This window comes from Chenopodium album, chromosome 25, assembly GCF_948465745.1.
Source record: "Chenopodium album chromosome 25, dcCheAlbu1.1, whole genome shotgun sequence".
NCBI classification, from domain to species: Eukaryota; Viridiplantae; Streptophyta; class Magnoliopsida; order Caryophyllales; family Amaranthaceae; genus Chenopodium; species Chenopodium album.
This window is the reverse complement of record NC_137858.1, coordinates 36,233,249-36,249,006: the sequence shown is the minus strand read 5'-3', so window position 1 is coordinate 36,249,006 and position 15,758 is coordinate 36,233,249. Positions and strand designations below refer to the sequence as shown.

The window sequence follows — 15,758 nt, the reverse complement described above, 5'->3', positions numbered from 1 at the left end:
TGGCATAAACTTCATTTAACTCACCACTGCTTCCCCTAACCAAGCCCTTAGGAGCAAAGGTTTTCAAGATAGAAGGGAGAGCTATAGAATTTGGCTTAATTGCACTACATTTAATTATTTATGAATGAAATTGCAAAAAGTTATTTTGAAAATATAAAATTAACTAGATAAATCTAAGGATAATGATATATGTAGCCCTTATAGCATCCACAATGGTACCTAAGCTAAGAGGTACCGACTTACAGTTACTCGAAAGATTGGAGCAACATACTCTCCGCAGTGGAGGAATGTACTTTGTAGCTCCACAAAACTACATTGCTCTCAAGAGCAATATAGTTTTACAAAGCCTAATGTGCATAGCTATCAACATCACACAACTAAAAAGAGCAATATATTGTTAGGAGTAATATTTTGTGATGATAGCTTCTTTAATTAATGTATTACCAGGAAAAAGAAAGAAAAAGCCATTCCCTCAAACAAAGCAAATCTTCAAATAAAAAAGAGAGAGAAAGCCAGCTGATGACAGAAAGCAAAAAGAAGTAGGGTTAAAGGCACTGCTGCATTAGGAAGAAGGTTGCCGGAAATTAGACCAGGAAACAAACATCGCTGGAAAAGGAGACTGCCGGAGTGCAAACAGAGATTTTACTTTGGAAATTAGGTTGATAGAAGCCATCACGGCAAGTTGGGTGTGATTTTCAAGGCGCCGTTGGGAACGGCAGCCAATATCTGTTACAGCCATAATAGAACGGAACAGCCGAGTTTTGCTTCCATGAGAACAAGTAATAATGGTCAAAGAATTAGTAAGTTGTTATGCATGCTTTTCAAATTTTCACAATAATAATCATATGATCAATTCTTTGTTATTTATCCATGGTCCTAGGCAATAGATAGCCGTATCTTTCATATAATATCAAATTTTCCTACATTAAAGACTCAAGAGTACAAAATTGGATAAGTATATCGCATAAGATCAGCAATCTAACACAAACAAAGCCCATGTCTGCGCTGCTATGATAATCAGTTGCAGTAACAAAGTTATAAAGATGCTATTCAGAATTCATCGATATACTCTAGAAGATCATCAATATCCTGCTTCAAGACTGTAATTTTTTGTTGGTGAGGAGCAACCCGGTTTTCGATTTCCCGACCACTCAGCTTCTTTTCGTAGCAGTCTACCACGATTGAATGTTTAGTAATTAACCTTTCTTGCAATTCTCGCTCCTTTGTAACAAGTTCCTCCACCTGCAATACAACCAAACCATTGTATCAATCTTGTAAAAGCTTAAATAGAAATTGAAAATAGTAAAAATGATTCAAAAGAACATGAGCATAAATTATTGGGGAGCACAAAACTTTTAAAACAAACCTTAGGAAAGATTTGGGTCGCCTGTGGAGACAACTGCAAGGAAGTAAGCAAGGGCTTCAACTCTTTCGAAAGCTCTTTGAGCAAGTTGTCCGCGGCTTTCCGAGCAGTCTTACAAGCTTGGACATTACCAGTTCTAGACAATTCACGCAATGACACCTCCAGTTTATCATGGATTGCTAAACATCGGTTGATAATATTCTCAAGCTGCTGGATTATGGTTTGCACCTAAATATTAAGATGACCAGAACATGCGAAGACATGTACAAATTAGATTTGCCTACTTGAACTTATTACTCCACACAAATGAGACATTATAAACTCACCTCCTCCCTCTGTACTCTTGCCAAATAGGAGGCAGAACTCTTAGAAATTGAAAAGTCGGCATGAGAGTATGCAATGCCAGCAACAAATAGGAAGAAAAATCCTGAAATCAACATCAACGGCTCCCTGAGCAAGGACAAACAATTGAACTTGTAATAGACCTGAGAATCATATTATAAGATGGTTAACAAAACCATAATTATCGATGCTCATGATAAAGGTAAAACTATAATAATATTAAAGTAATAAAATAAGAGCTGTCAAAGTAATATAAAACCAAGTGTTTCTTCATTATTGGCCAATTTAATACTTCCTCCGTTTTTTTTAGTTGACACTATTTGACTTTTACACTATTCACTTAACAAGCTTCAACTCACTTTTGTGGTTTATAGATACGATAAAACATATTCATGTGAGATTGTTTGAATCATTTCAACTAGTTTTTGGGCCCGGGCGATGCCCTGGATTATTACATGAAACTAACTGATCATTAATATACATTGTAACTTATAATTTAATTTTCTTTGAATGAATATGTATTTTTTTTAAAAATAATTAAACTATGTGGTTTATGCTTATATATATATATTTCTTTTTCATATTTATAACATGTTTGATAATTAGCTTAGATGGCTAAATAGTCAATTTTGCTGGAAGTGGCGCATGGACGTTTTTATGAACGCCTTTTAATATATTAGTATAGATGTATATTTTATTAATATCTACTTTTTTATAATTTTACAATGTCGATTATTAGAGATAATAATCGTTAGAAACATGCGTCGGCAAGCGTGATAATAGAAAGGTGTTAACTAAAAAAAAAACAAAGGAAATATAGCATATGAAAGTAATACCACTGCTATCAAGTGAAAATAACAATTATGCTTCAGACGTTTAAACCAAAACATTAATGTCAATCAAAGAGCTATAATGCTTTCATTTGCACATTTGTAAACTAAATTGGGAATCTAGAGGAGTGAATTTGTGTAATTTATACCTGAAAATGTTGATTATGCTCTGGAACTGCATTGACCTTCCGCAGCACCATTACTGGTCGACCACTTATATCCAGGTGACTTACTTTGGTCTGGTTGAAATAAAAAGAATCAAAAATATAACGTGTTCATATATTTTGCTTTCATAGAAGGTAAAAAAGGTTAAGCTCGGGGAGGGGGTGGGGATTGAGCCAGGATTAAAGCAATTCATCCTGCTAGATTAATTACCTCTTGCCATTGTTCCACTGGAAATGGAATAGAAACAGACAGGTCACTTGACCCCTCTGGCAAAACAACCTACAGATCAATAAATTTGTCAGAAACTTATGCAAGACTACTTAATGCTTTAAGATTTTGATTAAAAGGAAAAGGTTTCCAAATTGAAATAGTTTCCCACTCATTTAATCATATATTGGGGTAGAATCCTAGACAAATATCTAGGAAATTCATGGCCATTGCAAAAATATCACCGCATTGTTTTGGTTCATCCATATTGTGAAGGATATTCAATTTACCGAACTAAGATAGTCTGGTTGGGGTGTTTATAGACCTGCAATCTCATCCAAATCAAATGTTATACCTCTTGTTTCACTTAAAAGTTACTAGCCAATCAGAGAAACAACAAAAGATTCCCTAAATCTCCCCAATAATAGTTAAATGCCTATAAGCTTCTAATATTGCTCTGATCACTCCAATAGTGTAAACTTATTATTATAATCTTAAAAAGACTCTACAACCAAATTTGTATTGTAGCAAACACAACATGGACTGCAATTAATGCATCATTTCCGTTCCCAATATTATGATCAAAACCATATTTTCAAACCATGTTCGCTCATGGCATGGATGACAGTCTTGGCAACTCTTTACATGAAATTGTGAGGATTCCAAGTGGCAGAGGGAACATTGTACTATCAGCCGCAGACAATTAGCAACCCATAGAATGCAAGAACCATGACATCATGGAGATCATACATCCTATGACCAAGAGGTCTTAATGCCCTGGCAAGGGTGACTCCCAACAAAAATGTCCTAGGGCAGTGAGCACAGTCAGTATCAAGCATTTAAGCACAACCAGCATTTTCTGCTTAGGATAATGAGTCAATTTAACACAATCCTCCGCACAAACAACGCACAATAGAACCTTAATATTATTACTAGTATTTAATTATTATTCTAACTCTGACAGATCCACAGATGAGGTCAACAAGCTTACACTTCCATACCCTATTTGTATGAAGTATATACAGTATGCAATACTATTAACCAATAAATATAGTGCCTACAGCCAAGCTGCAATGTCAAGGTAATAACATGAATGGAGAACAAGAAGATGGTATCCACATTGAACCCTAAAGAAGTAATACCTTTACTATGAGCTCATCGACTACCAGTTCATCAATAGGGCTTCCAAATGAGATGTTAACAAAACGCTTTCCTTCAGCCTCAAATAAGTAATCCTTCAGGGGCAAGCCATATCCAAAGGTAAAAAATATTTTCCAGCCGCCAAACAAAGGATACCTTGGTTCAATTTCTAGCTCAGTCTGCAAGTATGAAAATTAAAAATAAATAACTAATGAACAAAGTTAACATAGCAGAATTAATTGCACGGTATTCACAAGAAGAACAATACCTTTTTTGAATTACTCTGCAGATTAGAAGTGGAAATATTGCCAATTTCATCCCGATAATAGACTGAATGTGCCCTTGGAGGTAGTTTAGCTACTAGTCTGCTAAATGATGAAGCACCCTTTGCATATGAACTCATTTGATGATCAAGTCTGCATACAAAAACAATGCAAGGAATATAATCATAAACGTATGATACTTGTGGTTGGAACATAATTGATAAATATTGGGAAAAGAAACACACCTGGAAAATTCTCCCTTGAGAATGGCACCTCCATGGACAAGGTTATAATGCTCAGTGATTTGCACATTGCCCCAGTGTGAAATTTCTATCTCACGCACTAATTTTTGTGCAACTGCATATGGCTTGTTGTATTCAAAATGGACAACAACTGGGGAATATGAGAAAGGGGGTTGATTCTCATATGGTCCATACTTTATTTCAGAACCTTGGGCTTTGCTGTTTTCTAGTTTGGTATAAGATTCAATTCTTGCATCAGGCAATTTAACAGTTAATGTTTGAACCTTAACTGCATACGGGGATAGATAATATGCACTATCCTGGAATACAACTAGCTGAAAATCACCCTGGGAAACTTTCTCTGGGAATGGCTTCAAGATATGAGTGAACACAGCAAAAACTTCCAAGGATAAGCTTTCTCCCTTCACAAGTTTTTTGGGTAGAGATACAGAATAGGATGTTAAAGATTGAGGGATACCCTCAGATTGAACAGGCTTAACAGGGAGACTAGCTCCACGGCTTTTTGTCTTCCCTTTGCCTTCGATCTGAAAAGCTGACAAAGAGGCCAAATGTTTTGCCTGGTGATCAGGGAAGGCAACCACGAAGTCTGAAATTGGTTCATTTCCATCATTTTCCACCTACATAGAAAATACCAGGATCAAGATAAGAAATTCTACATAAGGTGGCAATTAGCTAGAAAAAACAGTAGCTGCGGACCTGAGAAGTTGGTAGATAAACTAACACAAGGCTAATTGGTAAACCACATGCTTAATCAAGATCAATCCAAAGCTGAAACCTGGAACCTAAATGCTAGCTCCTCAAAAAGCTAAGCTTATTATTGCTCTACTGGCCCTAACGCTTGATTGCATAACAACCAGTATCGACCTAAAAGCAAGCTATTTCTTAAGCTTTGGTGACAAATTAGCATAAATCAACGTATTCAAACTCTGTTTAACATAACAGAGTTTTAGCAGCAAAAAATGAAATGTTATCACTTCTTCGCAGCATTTACATCCAGCAGCCTTATAAGATATATTTCATAGATATGAATCATGCAATCTCAACACTACCCCACCTCGGAAGCTGGATAACCCTCCTCAGTTCTTTTCGCATTAAACACCAAAGCGAAGCTCATGTGAATACTTGGCAGGACATTATTTGATTTCATATGTTCTTACAAACCAAATGCACCTAAATAAAGTTTAAGGCTACAACAACTGGTGTGTTCATGAGTCATCAAAAGTCACTTAAATTCACCTAAACACTAAAACCACCAACCGTTGATGCAACTAAAGCAGGTAGTCACTAAGGAAAAAAAAAAAAACCATGTACCATCTCAATTTCTCAGTCCTAGACAATTATATGTCAGGGTTGTTGGGTTAATCTCCCCAAATCACATATTAGTAGTATTATTATTATTGTATTGTAAAAAGAAAAAGAAAAAAAAAAGAGTGGTGGTGGAAGTATCCTTGGCCTCCAAGGTGAAGTAGTTAGTCATACTTTTATTTCCTAGGTGCTAGAATAGGTAGTAGACTTTGACTAAGGTGCATTTATGCTTAGTTGAGTACCTTGGGGAGCAAGGCCTTGTATGCCTATTTAAAGAGGCATGTAATTGAGTTTGGGACAAGAAGAAGAGGTTAAATACGTGGAGTGAAAAGTAGGAGTAGTGTGAGTATATTAGTGTTGAAGAATACACAAACACAAGTGTTAGAGGGAGCAAATTGGTGCGAGGCAAATACAATATTAGTAGGAGGGTGTGTAGGATTATTTAGTGGAAGTACCATTGTGAAGGGTACTAAGTAGCACTTTGTCCTAAACAAATATTGTCTAATATTGTAGTTGTAGTGGTATCCTTTAAACTCCCAAAAATATTATAGTGACGTTTCGTCCCTTGAGATCGAGATCATGGTTTTCCCCTAGTTTAAGAGGGTTTTCCACGTAAAAATATTGTGTCTTATTTTTCTTTATTTTCGTACTTTATTTTCTCCCTGTCGATATTATTTTTCTATTACTCGATTCCCAACAAGGGTCTCATCCAGTGGAATGTGTTGGATTCTTTTAACATATAACAAAAATATATCATATTGATGCCAATGGAAAAAGAGCAAGCAAAATCACCTTAATGTTGGAGGTAACTCTCACAATGTGGGATGTCAAATCAATCTGCATCAACTTAAAAAGTATAAATTCAGCTAAAACTTGAAGAAACAGATGCAAAATCTAGAGCAATTAAAGAAGCAAATGCAAAACCTCATCTTCTACCCTTAAACCCCCATATTATTCAAGTCCAACTCATCAAATTACAGAAAGTGGGAATCCCAAATGCAACCTTTAGGCATCAAAATCAATAAACCCGCAGTGCAGCTAATCACATTCAAAGCTCATCAATTTCCTTTGAAATTGACCTAAAATCCCAAATTAATAAATGACAAAGATACCAGTGACTGCCAAACGATGATCATAAGCTAAAACCCACATTCAATCTCTATCAAATTACAATATTATTAAACCCCAGATCATATAATCTCTCCAAAAAAAAAAAAAAAAAAAAAAAAGCCTCGACTAATCAATTGGAATACAAAATACCAGAGCTTCAGAAATCGAAAACAGAAAACGAAGGGAGGAAAGAGAAAGACTTACGCGACGGTCAACCTTGGAGAGGATTAGATCGGAAAAAACAGGAGAAGAGAAAAGAGCAATTGAGAAGATGAAGATACGTAGATCTAGCTTTAATCTACTGCCAAACCCCATTTTTCTGGGTTCAGTTTTCTCAGTGAAGAACAAGAAAAGGGGTATGAGTTTGTTTACTGTATGTATTTATGGATTGTCCCTCAAAATTAAACCTCTTAAACCTCCCACTCGAATGATCAACACACAATCGCTTAGTCCATCACTCCATAATAATACGAAGTACGTCACACTTTGCACTATACGAATCTTTAATTTTGTATATTTGTATAGTTTTTTTTTTTTTTTTTTTTTTTTTTTTTTTTACAGTGAGAACAAAGAAAGAAAGACAGAAGCAACAATTTAAAAATACCGCTATCTATGAACCCACAAAAGGGCAACGAAATCACAGTCTCGAAACAAATGGTCAACCGTCTCCTACTCCCTTCGACAAAAGCAGCAAACCGAATCCACAGAAATCCCACGAACAGCTAGAACTGAGGCAACTGGAATACCGGCCTGAATTTTCCAACCAAAGATCTTCCATTTAGGAAGAAGTGGAAACGCCCAAAATTTTCTCCACCAAGGAGCAGGCAAAGACCGTAAAGGAGGACATCTGAGAGTCTGCTGAAGTAAGAGAGCATAGGCAGACTTTGTAGAAAAGGAGCCATCCTTGGTGAATTTTCAGTATACAAAATCATCCATAAGTTCCTGCGGACGATCTCGAGAGTATACTTGTATAGTCGTATGTGCTATTTACATCCGGCTTGAATATTATTCGTGATTGATTTTATCACGACACCCTTACTAAGGTTAGGTCATGAAAGAGTAAGAAAATATTCTAATGATTATCTATAGAGGTCTTATGCGTAACTAAGTAATGTAACAGGTACAAAGTATTGAAAAGTTGGGATACATTCAGGTGTGATTTCTTATGTTTCATTTTTTTTCCAGTTTAGTAATTTCATTCAACTCAATATAGTTCAGTTTCATTTAACTCAATTTAGTTCAATTTCATTCAATCCAAAAGAACAAAATCTTTGTATTATGTATGTTATTAATTATTATGCATGACATAATGAGTCAATGTCACAAAGAAGAAAAAAAGCATTAGTATAACATTTAATGAATGAGTTTTCTCCATTTAATGAAGGTGGTATTGTAATGTATAACTCTTTTTTCCCTTTGATATCTTAACATATTCTCCGTATATAGTCTTGCTCTTTCTCGTCTAGATATATAAGTTTCAAGACAAGAAATTTCCATTGTTTTCAAAATCCTAAATTCCTAATATTATTTAAAATCTTCAAATCTTAAACAACCAATTAATATATCAAATGAGGGATTTTTTAACTTAGTATGAAATTAACCAATGTACTTCTATCTCAATGCCCTTTCTTCTGTCATTATAACGTTCAAAGAAACACTGTACAACTCTAATTTACAAATACTACTAAACACAAACTCTTACGATTTGCTAGCAAAATTTTGAATGAGGTCCTAATTAGTATAGAATCACCACACAAAAAAGGGGAGACAACAAGTCTAAACATACAAAAACTGAGTATAATGCATCAACTATGAGCATTGCGGTGTATATGATATACTAAGGAAAATCGTCAAGCCAGCAAATCAGTAATGATATGTCATTCACGAGCTCAACTGTCAAAGATGAGTTTTGTTTAGTCTTCTACCACATGTATAGCTAGCTACACACACTGGAAAAAGGAAGTCCTTTTTCACGCACCAAAGCTCTCATATCACTGGGGTCTTCTGCTCTACAAACTTGAGCTTCAATATCTTCCGCTGAAATCAGATATTTACAGGTTATGGATGATCTTGATCAGAACGATCCTCTCCCTGAAGATCCACTGTGGTCATGTCGGCCATTTCATTATGTTTTGGCGATCCACCAAGGACTTGGGTTGGCACATGTCCTGGTTTCCCATCATTCTTCTTCTTGGCATTCTTACGCCACTTTGTTAGAGCCTTTGACGTTTGCTCATCAAATATCGATCTCTTCATAGTTGATCCCATCTGTCAATCCCAACAAAAATAAGCCTCTAAATAGGTAATCACTTAATTAGTTTCTATTGCATAAATACAAAGAGGAGATGAATGTTTGAATCCTTGAATTGTTTATATAAACAAAAAAATATGTTTTTATTTTATTTATATTCAGTCTTTATAAGCTAAACAAAGCCAAGTAGGGTACAAATGACATGCAATAGCTTACCTGAGTAATAAGGGCATACAAAGGGAGTGTGATGTAGCAGCACATGAATTGAACTCCTACCCTGCGATTGGAAATTTTCCATAATGTTATAGAAGCAAAAAGTAAGGAGCTTTTTTTTGTTGTTGTTGCTGTTTATGCAAAGTATATGTTAAGCAATATTGATTATCACAATTTTCATTAACTTTCCTTGATATTTTCTTTCCCTATTTGAAAATTGCAAATACTATCCGTAAGGTGTAGGGCAGCAATATTAATCTACAGGAAACAGTGCGCATTGCAGCAACATTACATATAGTAAGCCCTTACTAAAAATGCCTACAGTCAGATGCTTGAGATATAAGAGGCTTTCATTTTCCAGCTTCCACCCATTCTAGAAGGTTAGACTTTAGAGGAAGAGTTAGTTGTAGATCGTGAGAGGTCCGGATTTATAAGATATTTCTGATAAAATCACGATTTTTAGAAGAAAGGCTTACCCAAGACAAACTCTGACAATAGTCATGGCAAAATTTGAGTGGAAGCAAGACCTTAGACCAAACTCATACTGCAAAGACGGAACAATCACATTAAGTCAACAAGGGTGATATTGTTATAGTTCATAAAAGCTAGCAAAAGAAAGTTCTTTACCCATATCCAGAAGAAATAAGTAATCTCGAAAGCGTTCTGAACCAAAAGCCAAGAAAATAATGTTAAATGTTCTGTAATTCAGTAAACAAAAAAGATACAATAAATTTATAATTCCATCTACCCGAAATGAATTTGTCACATTGCCCCAACTTCTTAAAATACACCTTTTTAGGCGTTCACAATCTTAGAGTTATCTCTAGCATCTTCCCATCACATAATTGCAGTATAGTATTAAAACAAACCAGGTAATTAATTTTTTTAGGGGAGTTATTAAGAATGATACCTGGAACAAGACATAATGGATGAGATACAGGATGAGCTGCGGCCAGCCAAACCAAAAGTTTTTATCAGAGACCTGGACAAGAGGCATTCCTTGGATGACTGCATGTCTCTCTGTAATTTCAACTGCCATCCGTGTTATGACTGCTTGAAGCTTCATCCCAACTGACAAGATCACCTGCACCACCCTCACAGTTGATTATTAAAAAAAACCTTTGATTGTACAGCATAAAGGATATTAATATACGAGGAAAGTATGAGAGTATCTTACGATGAGAGGCAGGAAGGACAACCAGACCATTGCATCCCATTCTGAGACAATAATAATTGACTAGAATCATTAAATTACAATAAAAGGAACCTCAGACAAGAAAAAAAAAAGAGAGAGAGAGAAATAAAAAGACAACAGAGAAAAACAACTTACTATCAACGTTAAGAAGTAGAAAAAAGACTGCAGATGCCCATAATAAAGGACTGCCGATACCAAAATGAAATTGAATTCAGAAATAGAAAGATTTTAAGGACAAAGAGCAATAAAAACAAAGAAAATAAATGTATATAGATATTTACCTGATACCCACAACTACCTTAAAGTCATCTTCCAAGGATCTTTTTATGTATTTTTGAAAATCAAATTTACTTCCCGGTGCTAGGTGAACCTATGAAAAAGGTAGTAAATTAACTTCTAGCAAAGTAACAAAATTACAAAAGAAATAAACTGTTGTCAGTTGAAGAACGTACGCTAACAAATCCATGACGCAGTGCCAAGTAATCAGATTTACGAACAGTTCTGTAGAATTGCCTTAAGAAGCAAACCTGTTAAGGTTTCCTTATTAGTAAAAAATCGACCTAGCTTAATATTCAAAAACAGAAGTGTGATTAGGATGCAATGCACATTTTGCTGGCATAATATTCAAAGTCAAAACTATAAATCTAGCACCTCCAATTACATGCTAAAGCTAACTGTTAAAGGTAACAAGAATGAAATAATTGAATAAGCAGAATATATGTAACATAGTAGGCAAAAAAAGTAAACATAGATATTGAAACCCAAAAACAACAAATAAAAAAACAACAATGTTTAAAGAAGGGCAAAAAAAGTAAACATAGATATTGAAACCCAAAAACAACAAATAAAAAAACAACAATGTTTAAAGAAGTTCTAAATCTTACAAGGGCAAATAAAATGGGATTTTTAGTCCAAAAGCTGGAGTGTCCTTTTACAAATGACGTTTCATGAGTTAGTCGAAACTTCGCAGCATCTGCAACACAGAATTTTATTCATCATAAACACTACCAATGCAATGAACACTAAGTAATCAAATTAGTCATCAACTTTTCAATCGTCTTCCAGGTTACAACTACATTTAGGTAGTTAGTGGGGTCCTGCTGTCATTTCAGAAATGGCTCCCCTCCCACTATAAGCCATATTAGTCTTGGTAGATCAGTTATAAGAGGATATCTACATTTACACAGAAAACATAGAAAAATTAAGTGTGATACCATAAGGTCAGTCTGAATTACATAGAGGTGATTTGGGCTTCATTAATGTGAGCAAGATTACAACTTTTAAGCAAGATTCTATAATGTATCTTTTGGACAAAATTTTGTCAAAATCCAGTCATACTGCAGTCTCAGAAATGCCTAGAACATAATTATATAATGAGCCCATGCTTGGCAAAATATTTATGCTAGTTTATTTAAATATCAGATTTTTGAAGAGAAATCATTATATCAGATAATGTAAGACAAAAGAGATACAGTACAGAACCCAAAGGCAACATATATCATACCAGAGTCAAAACTGCCTTTACTGTTTACTGCTTCCAGTTCCCAATCTTTCCACCTGCGAATCTACGTAGAAAAAACCCCATATAGCATTTATGTTCAGTCCATGACCAAACCCAACAGTGAGACAATTTCCCATTAAATTTCAGAGCTACCCTTATGTAATAACTTAAATGAAGCACATCTATTAAAAATAAAAATCTCACCTTCATTCTCCCAAGTGCCATTGTAATGCAACTATAAAGTACATGAAAAACTGCCAAGAAGAATATAAATATGTGTAGTTGATGCAATCCATTAGCAGAAATCAGAGGCACAAATCCCTGTTGATGGAAAAATGTCAGTGAAACTCACCAGACACTATTTTTCAATTTCCATGATCAGAAACATATAATTTGATAACAGCTTTAAAATGAATGATAGTAAAGTGGATCCTTTGCAAGTCTTTTGTTTTTTTCTTGCAGATTCTACAATCATGGCTGTTGGCATGGATTCTTATGAGAGAAGAAAATTAACCAAGGTTTTGAGAGTTCTTTAAACTTACTTCTATTCTTCCATCCAAACAGGAGCTAATAGTCATTAAGATAAGCTTCATGAGCGAAATACTTTGCAACTCTTAGCAATGAACAAGATGGTTATAGAGCAACTTACTTTGATGTACAAGAGGCTGAGAGCAATTACAAAATTGCATGATCAAGAGAGTAGAAATCTAATGTCTTTCCAATTATGCAGCTTTAGGATTTAGAATACTAGAAACTAAACATGTACAGTACGACATCAAATAGTAAGCACATTACACTATAGTGTTATACCAACTCACCTCCTTACATCCAACAGCAGCCCCACCTCCTCCTAACATTCTATGCTCATACCATAAGAGCCTGCGATGATGTCCTCCATTGCCCTCTGCGGGTTTTTGATTTCCTTTATGGTTTTTCGGCTTGTAGGCACAAGGCAACATTGTATCTGCGAGTTCCAAGGGTATACAGATACTAATAATGTAGTTTTGCCCAAATGTGAGGAGTAAGGAAATGAATCCAAGCACCATCAGCTCTGCACATAGGTGAAGAAGTTGCTGATATAGTTTTTATAGTTCAAATGCCTACATATATTTTTCTTTGAAATAGCTTCTACAAACAAAAAAAAAGAGAGGAAAAAAAAAAAACAACCAGCTTAACTTTCTACTACTAACCTGCTTTAACCTTCTCAAGGGCTTCAAATAAAGCTTTCTTGTGATTTTTATGAAAATACTGATGATCACATTGAGGAAAGGGAGAATAAGTTAGCACACATAGTCACATAGAAGTCTAAAACACTTTATCATAAAATACTTCTATACCAATTATATTTCCTACATCGCATAGGTAACATATGAAGAATTCCTAATACACTTTAAAATACATTACAGATGCTGAGTATCGGCCCAAGGATGCATACTAGAATGAAGAACAGTTATTTATATATAAATACAAAATTGTCATTCCATAATGTTGATACTTTCGCTATGCAAATCCTATCATGATCATATGCATAGGCTCTCTCATTTTCATTCTACAAATTTACCAAACCCAAAAAAGATATCATATCCCAGTCCTAAACTAGAAGAGTAACCAGCCAAACTAAAAAGATTAAAACGCCCTCGATATTGTTGTTAATGCCTTGCACTTCATTTCATTGCATCAACAACAATCCAGTCACAATTTCACCATACACTCGGGATGTCCAAAATCCATATGTACACTACAGAATTTACCACTAGTTTCCAAAGGCTTGTCAAATACATTGTTTTCAAGTTTCAACTAGAGGCATTAATCGAAGTTGCATACAATCCCTTTGCAATTTGCACCCCTTCTAAGCTAAAAAGCAAGCCTCTCCTGATCTTACGTGGACGGTATCTTAGACAAGAATCATAAAAAAATCATAATGTCACAACTCACTAATATACACAATATAGCTTGAAACAAAGAAAATCATCCCACAATGTAAATGAAGGTAAAAATAAAGAAAGAATTACCGAGCCAATAAGATGAAGAACCTTCTCCAAAACAATGGAAATAAGAATAATAATAGCACAAACCGAAGCAACAGCCCATGTTGGTGTTTGATCAAGCTCCCTTGGCTTGCTTAAACCACTTCCTCCTCCACCTCCACCACCTCCCATTTTTTTTTTTTTTATTTATTTTTTATTTTTTTTTGGGAATTTTCCCTTTTAATTTAAATAACTCCCTTCAAAATTAATTTGACAAGAAGTTACAACTTTCCTCTTAATTACCTTTATTTAATTTATTTTTTCCTGGGTAAATCAATTATCCTTTTTTTCTCAGAAACCCAAACCCAGAAATTCAAAACCAATCCATATATTTCTGGGTAAGGTTTTTCTTTTCTTGCTTTTTTTTTTTTACAAAATTGAATAGCAAAAAAAGAATGGAGTTTTTTTAATTCTAAAAATAAGCAGATAAAAGCAAAAATGGGGGAAATGAAGGCGAAAATGCATGGTTTGGGCTAGATTTTCTCTGCCCCAAGAGTTATTTTTGGCCATTATTTTGGGGAAAGATTATTGTTATTTATCAATAATCAATCGATCAAAAGAAGAGAGAGGTACCGTTGAATTCAATGATTGATGAACTAAGAGAGAGAAAATGATCAATTGAATTGAATAATTGATGAACATGGGAAAATTTATTGATTGGTGAAGTAGGAGAGACAGAAAATGATACGAAGTAACATAATAATATGAAGAAAACCAAAAAAAACTATAAATGCCATTGCCGGGGATCGAACCTGGGTCACCCGTGTGACAGGCGGGAATACTTACCACTATACTACAACGACCCTGTTTTTCATTTCCACCAATAATAATCCAAATTATAATAAATGTGAACATTTTAAAACTTACAAATGTTACAATCACATTTTTAGTCCAATATTTAGCATTTTGATTCTTTTTAATCTTTTGCCATGGGCTTAAACACACTACAGAATTACTCCCTAAGTTTTTCTTTTTATTATTATTATTATTTTTATTTTTTTATAAATACTCTCTCCGTTTCATATTCTTAGTAACGTTTACTAAAAAGGAATGTTACATAATGCTCGAAACATTTTCAAATCTTTTCTCATATTTGCTCGATCTGCTCAAAACGAGCCTATTGACCGGTTTTAAAAGGTAACTTGCCACTTGTCACCTTTTTATTGGTCTTTATTTTTAATATTTAAAAATGTCAAAACTTATTAAAATAAAAAGAAATAATTGACAGAAATAATCGAACTTTGGGCATGTTCCGATTGACTGAACTGAACAGAACAGAATATTTTATGAGAGAAGGAAATCTAATAGGATTTAATTTTTTCAGCGTGTCATGTATGATAATAAATTTTAGTGGTAGCCAATTAAATACGAGATTATTAATTTTTTTTAGAATTAAATAATTTAAATGATACATAAGCAAAATTGTCGAATGAGATTTTCCAGTTTAAATTAATTAAATATAAAATAATATCTTTTGATATTAGGAATTTTATCTCAATATGTATATATATGTGTGTGTGTGTGAGTGAGTGTGTGTGTGTGTGTGTGTGAGTGTGTGTGTGTGTGAGTGTGTGTGTGTATAC

The 15,758-nt window shown here is 34.4% G+C and overlaps 2 protein-coding genes across 2 annotated transcripts; both read right to left on the bottom strand.

Annotated features, from left to right (window-relative positions):
• Positions 1–789: 789 nt before the first annotated feature.
• Positions 790–7,447, bottom strand: LOC145614125 (dolichyl-diphosphooligosaccharide--protein glycosyltransferase subunit 1A-like). Its single transcript, XM_081669126.1, has 10 exons — positions 7,193–7,447; positions 6,671–6,715; positions 4,556–5,190; positions 4,316–4,463; positions 4,050–4,226; positions 2,911–2,979; positions 2,685–2,774; positions 1,690–1,848; positions 1,367–1,591; positions 790–1,242 (listed from the first exon to the last, which is right to left on the bottom strand). The coding sequence occupies exons 1-10, from the start codon at positions 7,301–7,303 to the stop codon at positions 1,051–1,053; spliced, it is 1,851 nt and encodes a 616-aa protein (XP_081525252.1). The 5' UTR covers positions 7,304–7,447; the 3' UTR covers positions 790–1,050.
• A 1,180-nt stretch (positions 7,448–8,627) lies between these two features.
• On the bottom strand, positions 8,628–14,781 carry LOC145613143 (MLO-like protein 9). The gene is made up of 15 exons (XM_081668208.1): positions 14,161–14,781; positions 13,339–13,396; positions 12,967–13,199; positions 12,353–12,469; positions 12,152–12,212; positions 11,532–11,620; positions 11,100–11,174; positions 10,929–11,017; positions 10,783–10,832; positions 10,630–10,670; positions 10,363–10,536; positions 10,080–10,115; positions 9,929–9,996; positions 9,456–9,516; positions 8,628–9,256 (listed from the first exon to the last, which is right to left on the bottom strand). The coding sequence occupies exons 1-15, from the start codon at positions 14,305–14,307 to the stop codon at positions 9,047–9,049; spliced, it is 1,509 nt and encodes a 502-aa protein (XP_081524334.1). The 5' UTR covers positions 14,308–14,781; the 3' UTR covers positions 8,628–9,046.
• Between the last annotated feature and the right edge of the window lie 977 nt (positions 14,782–15,758).

What these genes read in the sequence shown, in the direction of transcription:
- LOC145614125 (XM_081669126.1), bottom strand. Translation starts at nt 7,303, where the DNA reads ATGGGGTTTGGCAGTAGATTAAAGCTAGATCTACGTATCTTCATCTTC. An exon ending in CAGTGGAACAATGGCAAGAG is followed by an intron (nt 2,775 to 2,910) that starts GTAATTAATCTA and finishes TATTTCAACCAG; the next exon opens with ACCAAAGTAAGTCACCTGGA. An exon ending in CGACCCAAATCTTTCCTAAG is followed by an intron (nt 1,243 to 1,366) that starts GTTTGTTTTAAA and finishes GTTGTATTGCAG; the next exon opens with GTGGAGGAACTTGTTACAAA.
- LOC145613143 (XM_081668208.1), bottom strand. Translation starts at nt 14,307, where the DNA reads ATGGGAGGTGGTGGAGGTGGAGGAGGAAGTGGTTTAAGCAAGCCAAGG. An exon ending in TCTACTTCTTAACGTTGATA is followed by an intron (nt 10,671 to 10,782) that starts GTAAGTTGTTTT and finishes TTATTGTCTCAG; the next exon opens with AATGGGATGCAATGGTCTGG. An exon ending in TCCATTATGTCTTGTTCCAG is followed by an intron (nt 10,116 to 10,362) that starts GTATCATTCTTA and finishes CTTTTGGTTCAG; the next exon opens with AACGCTTTCGAGATTACTTA.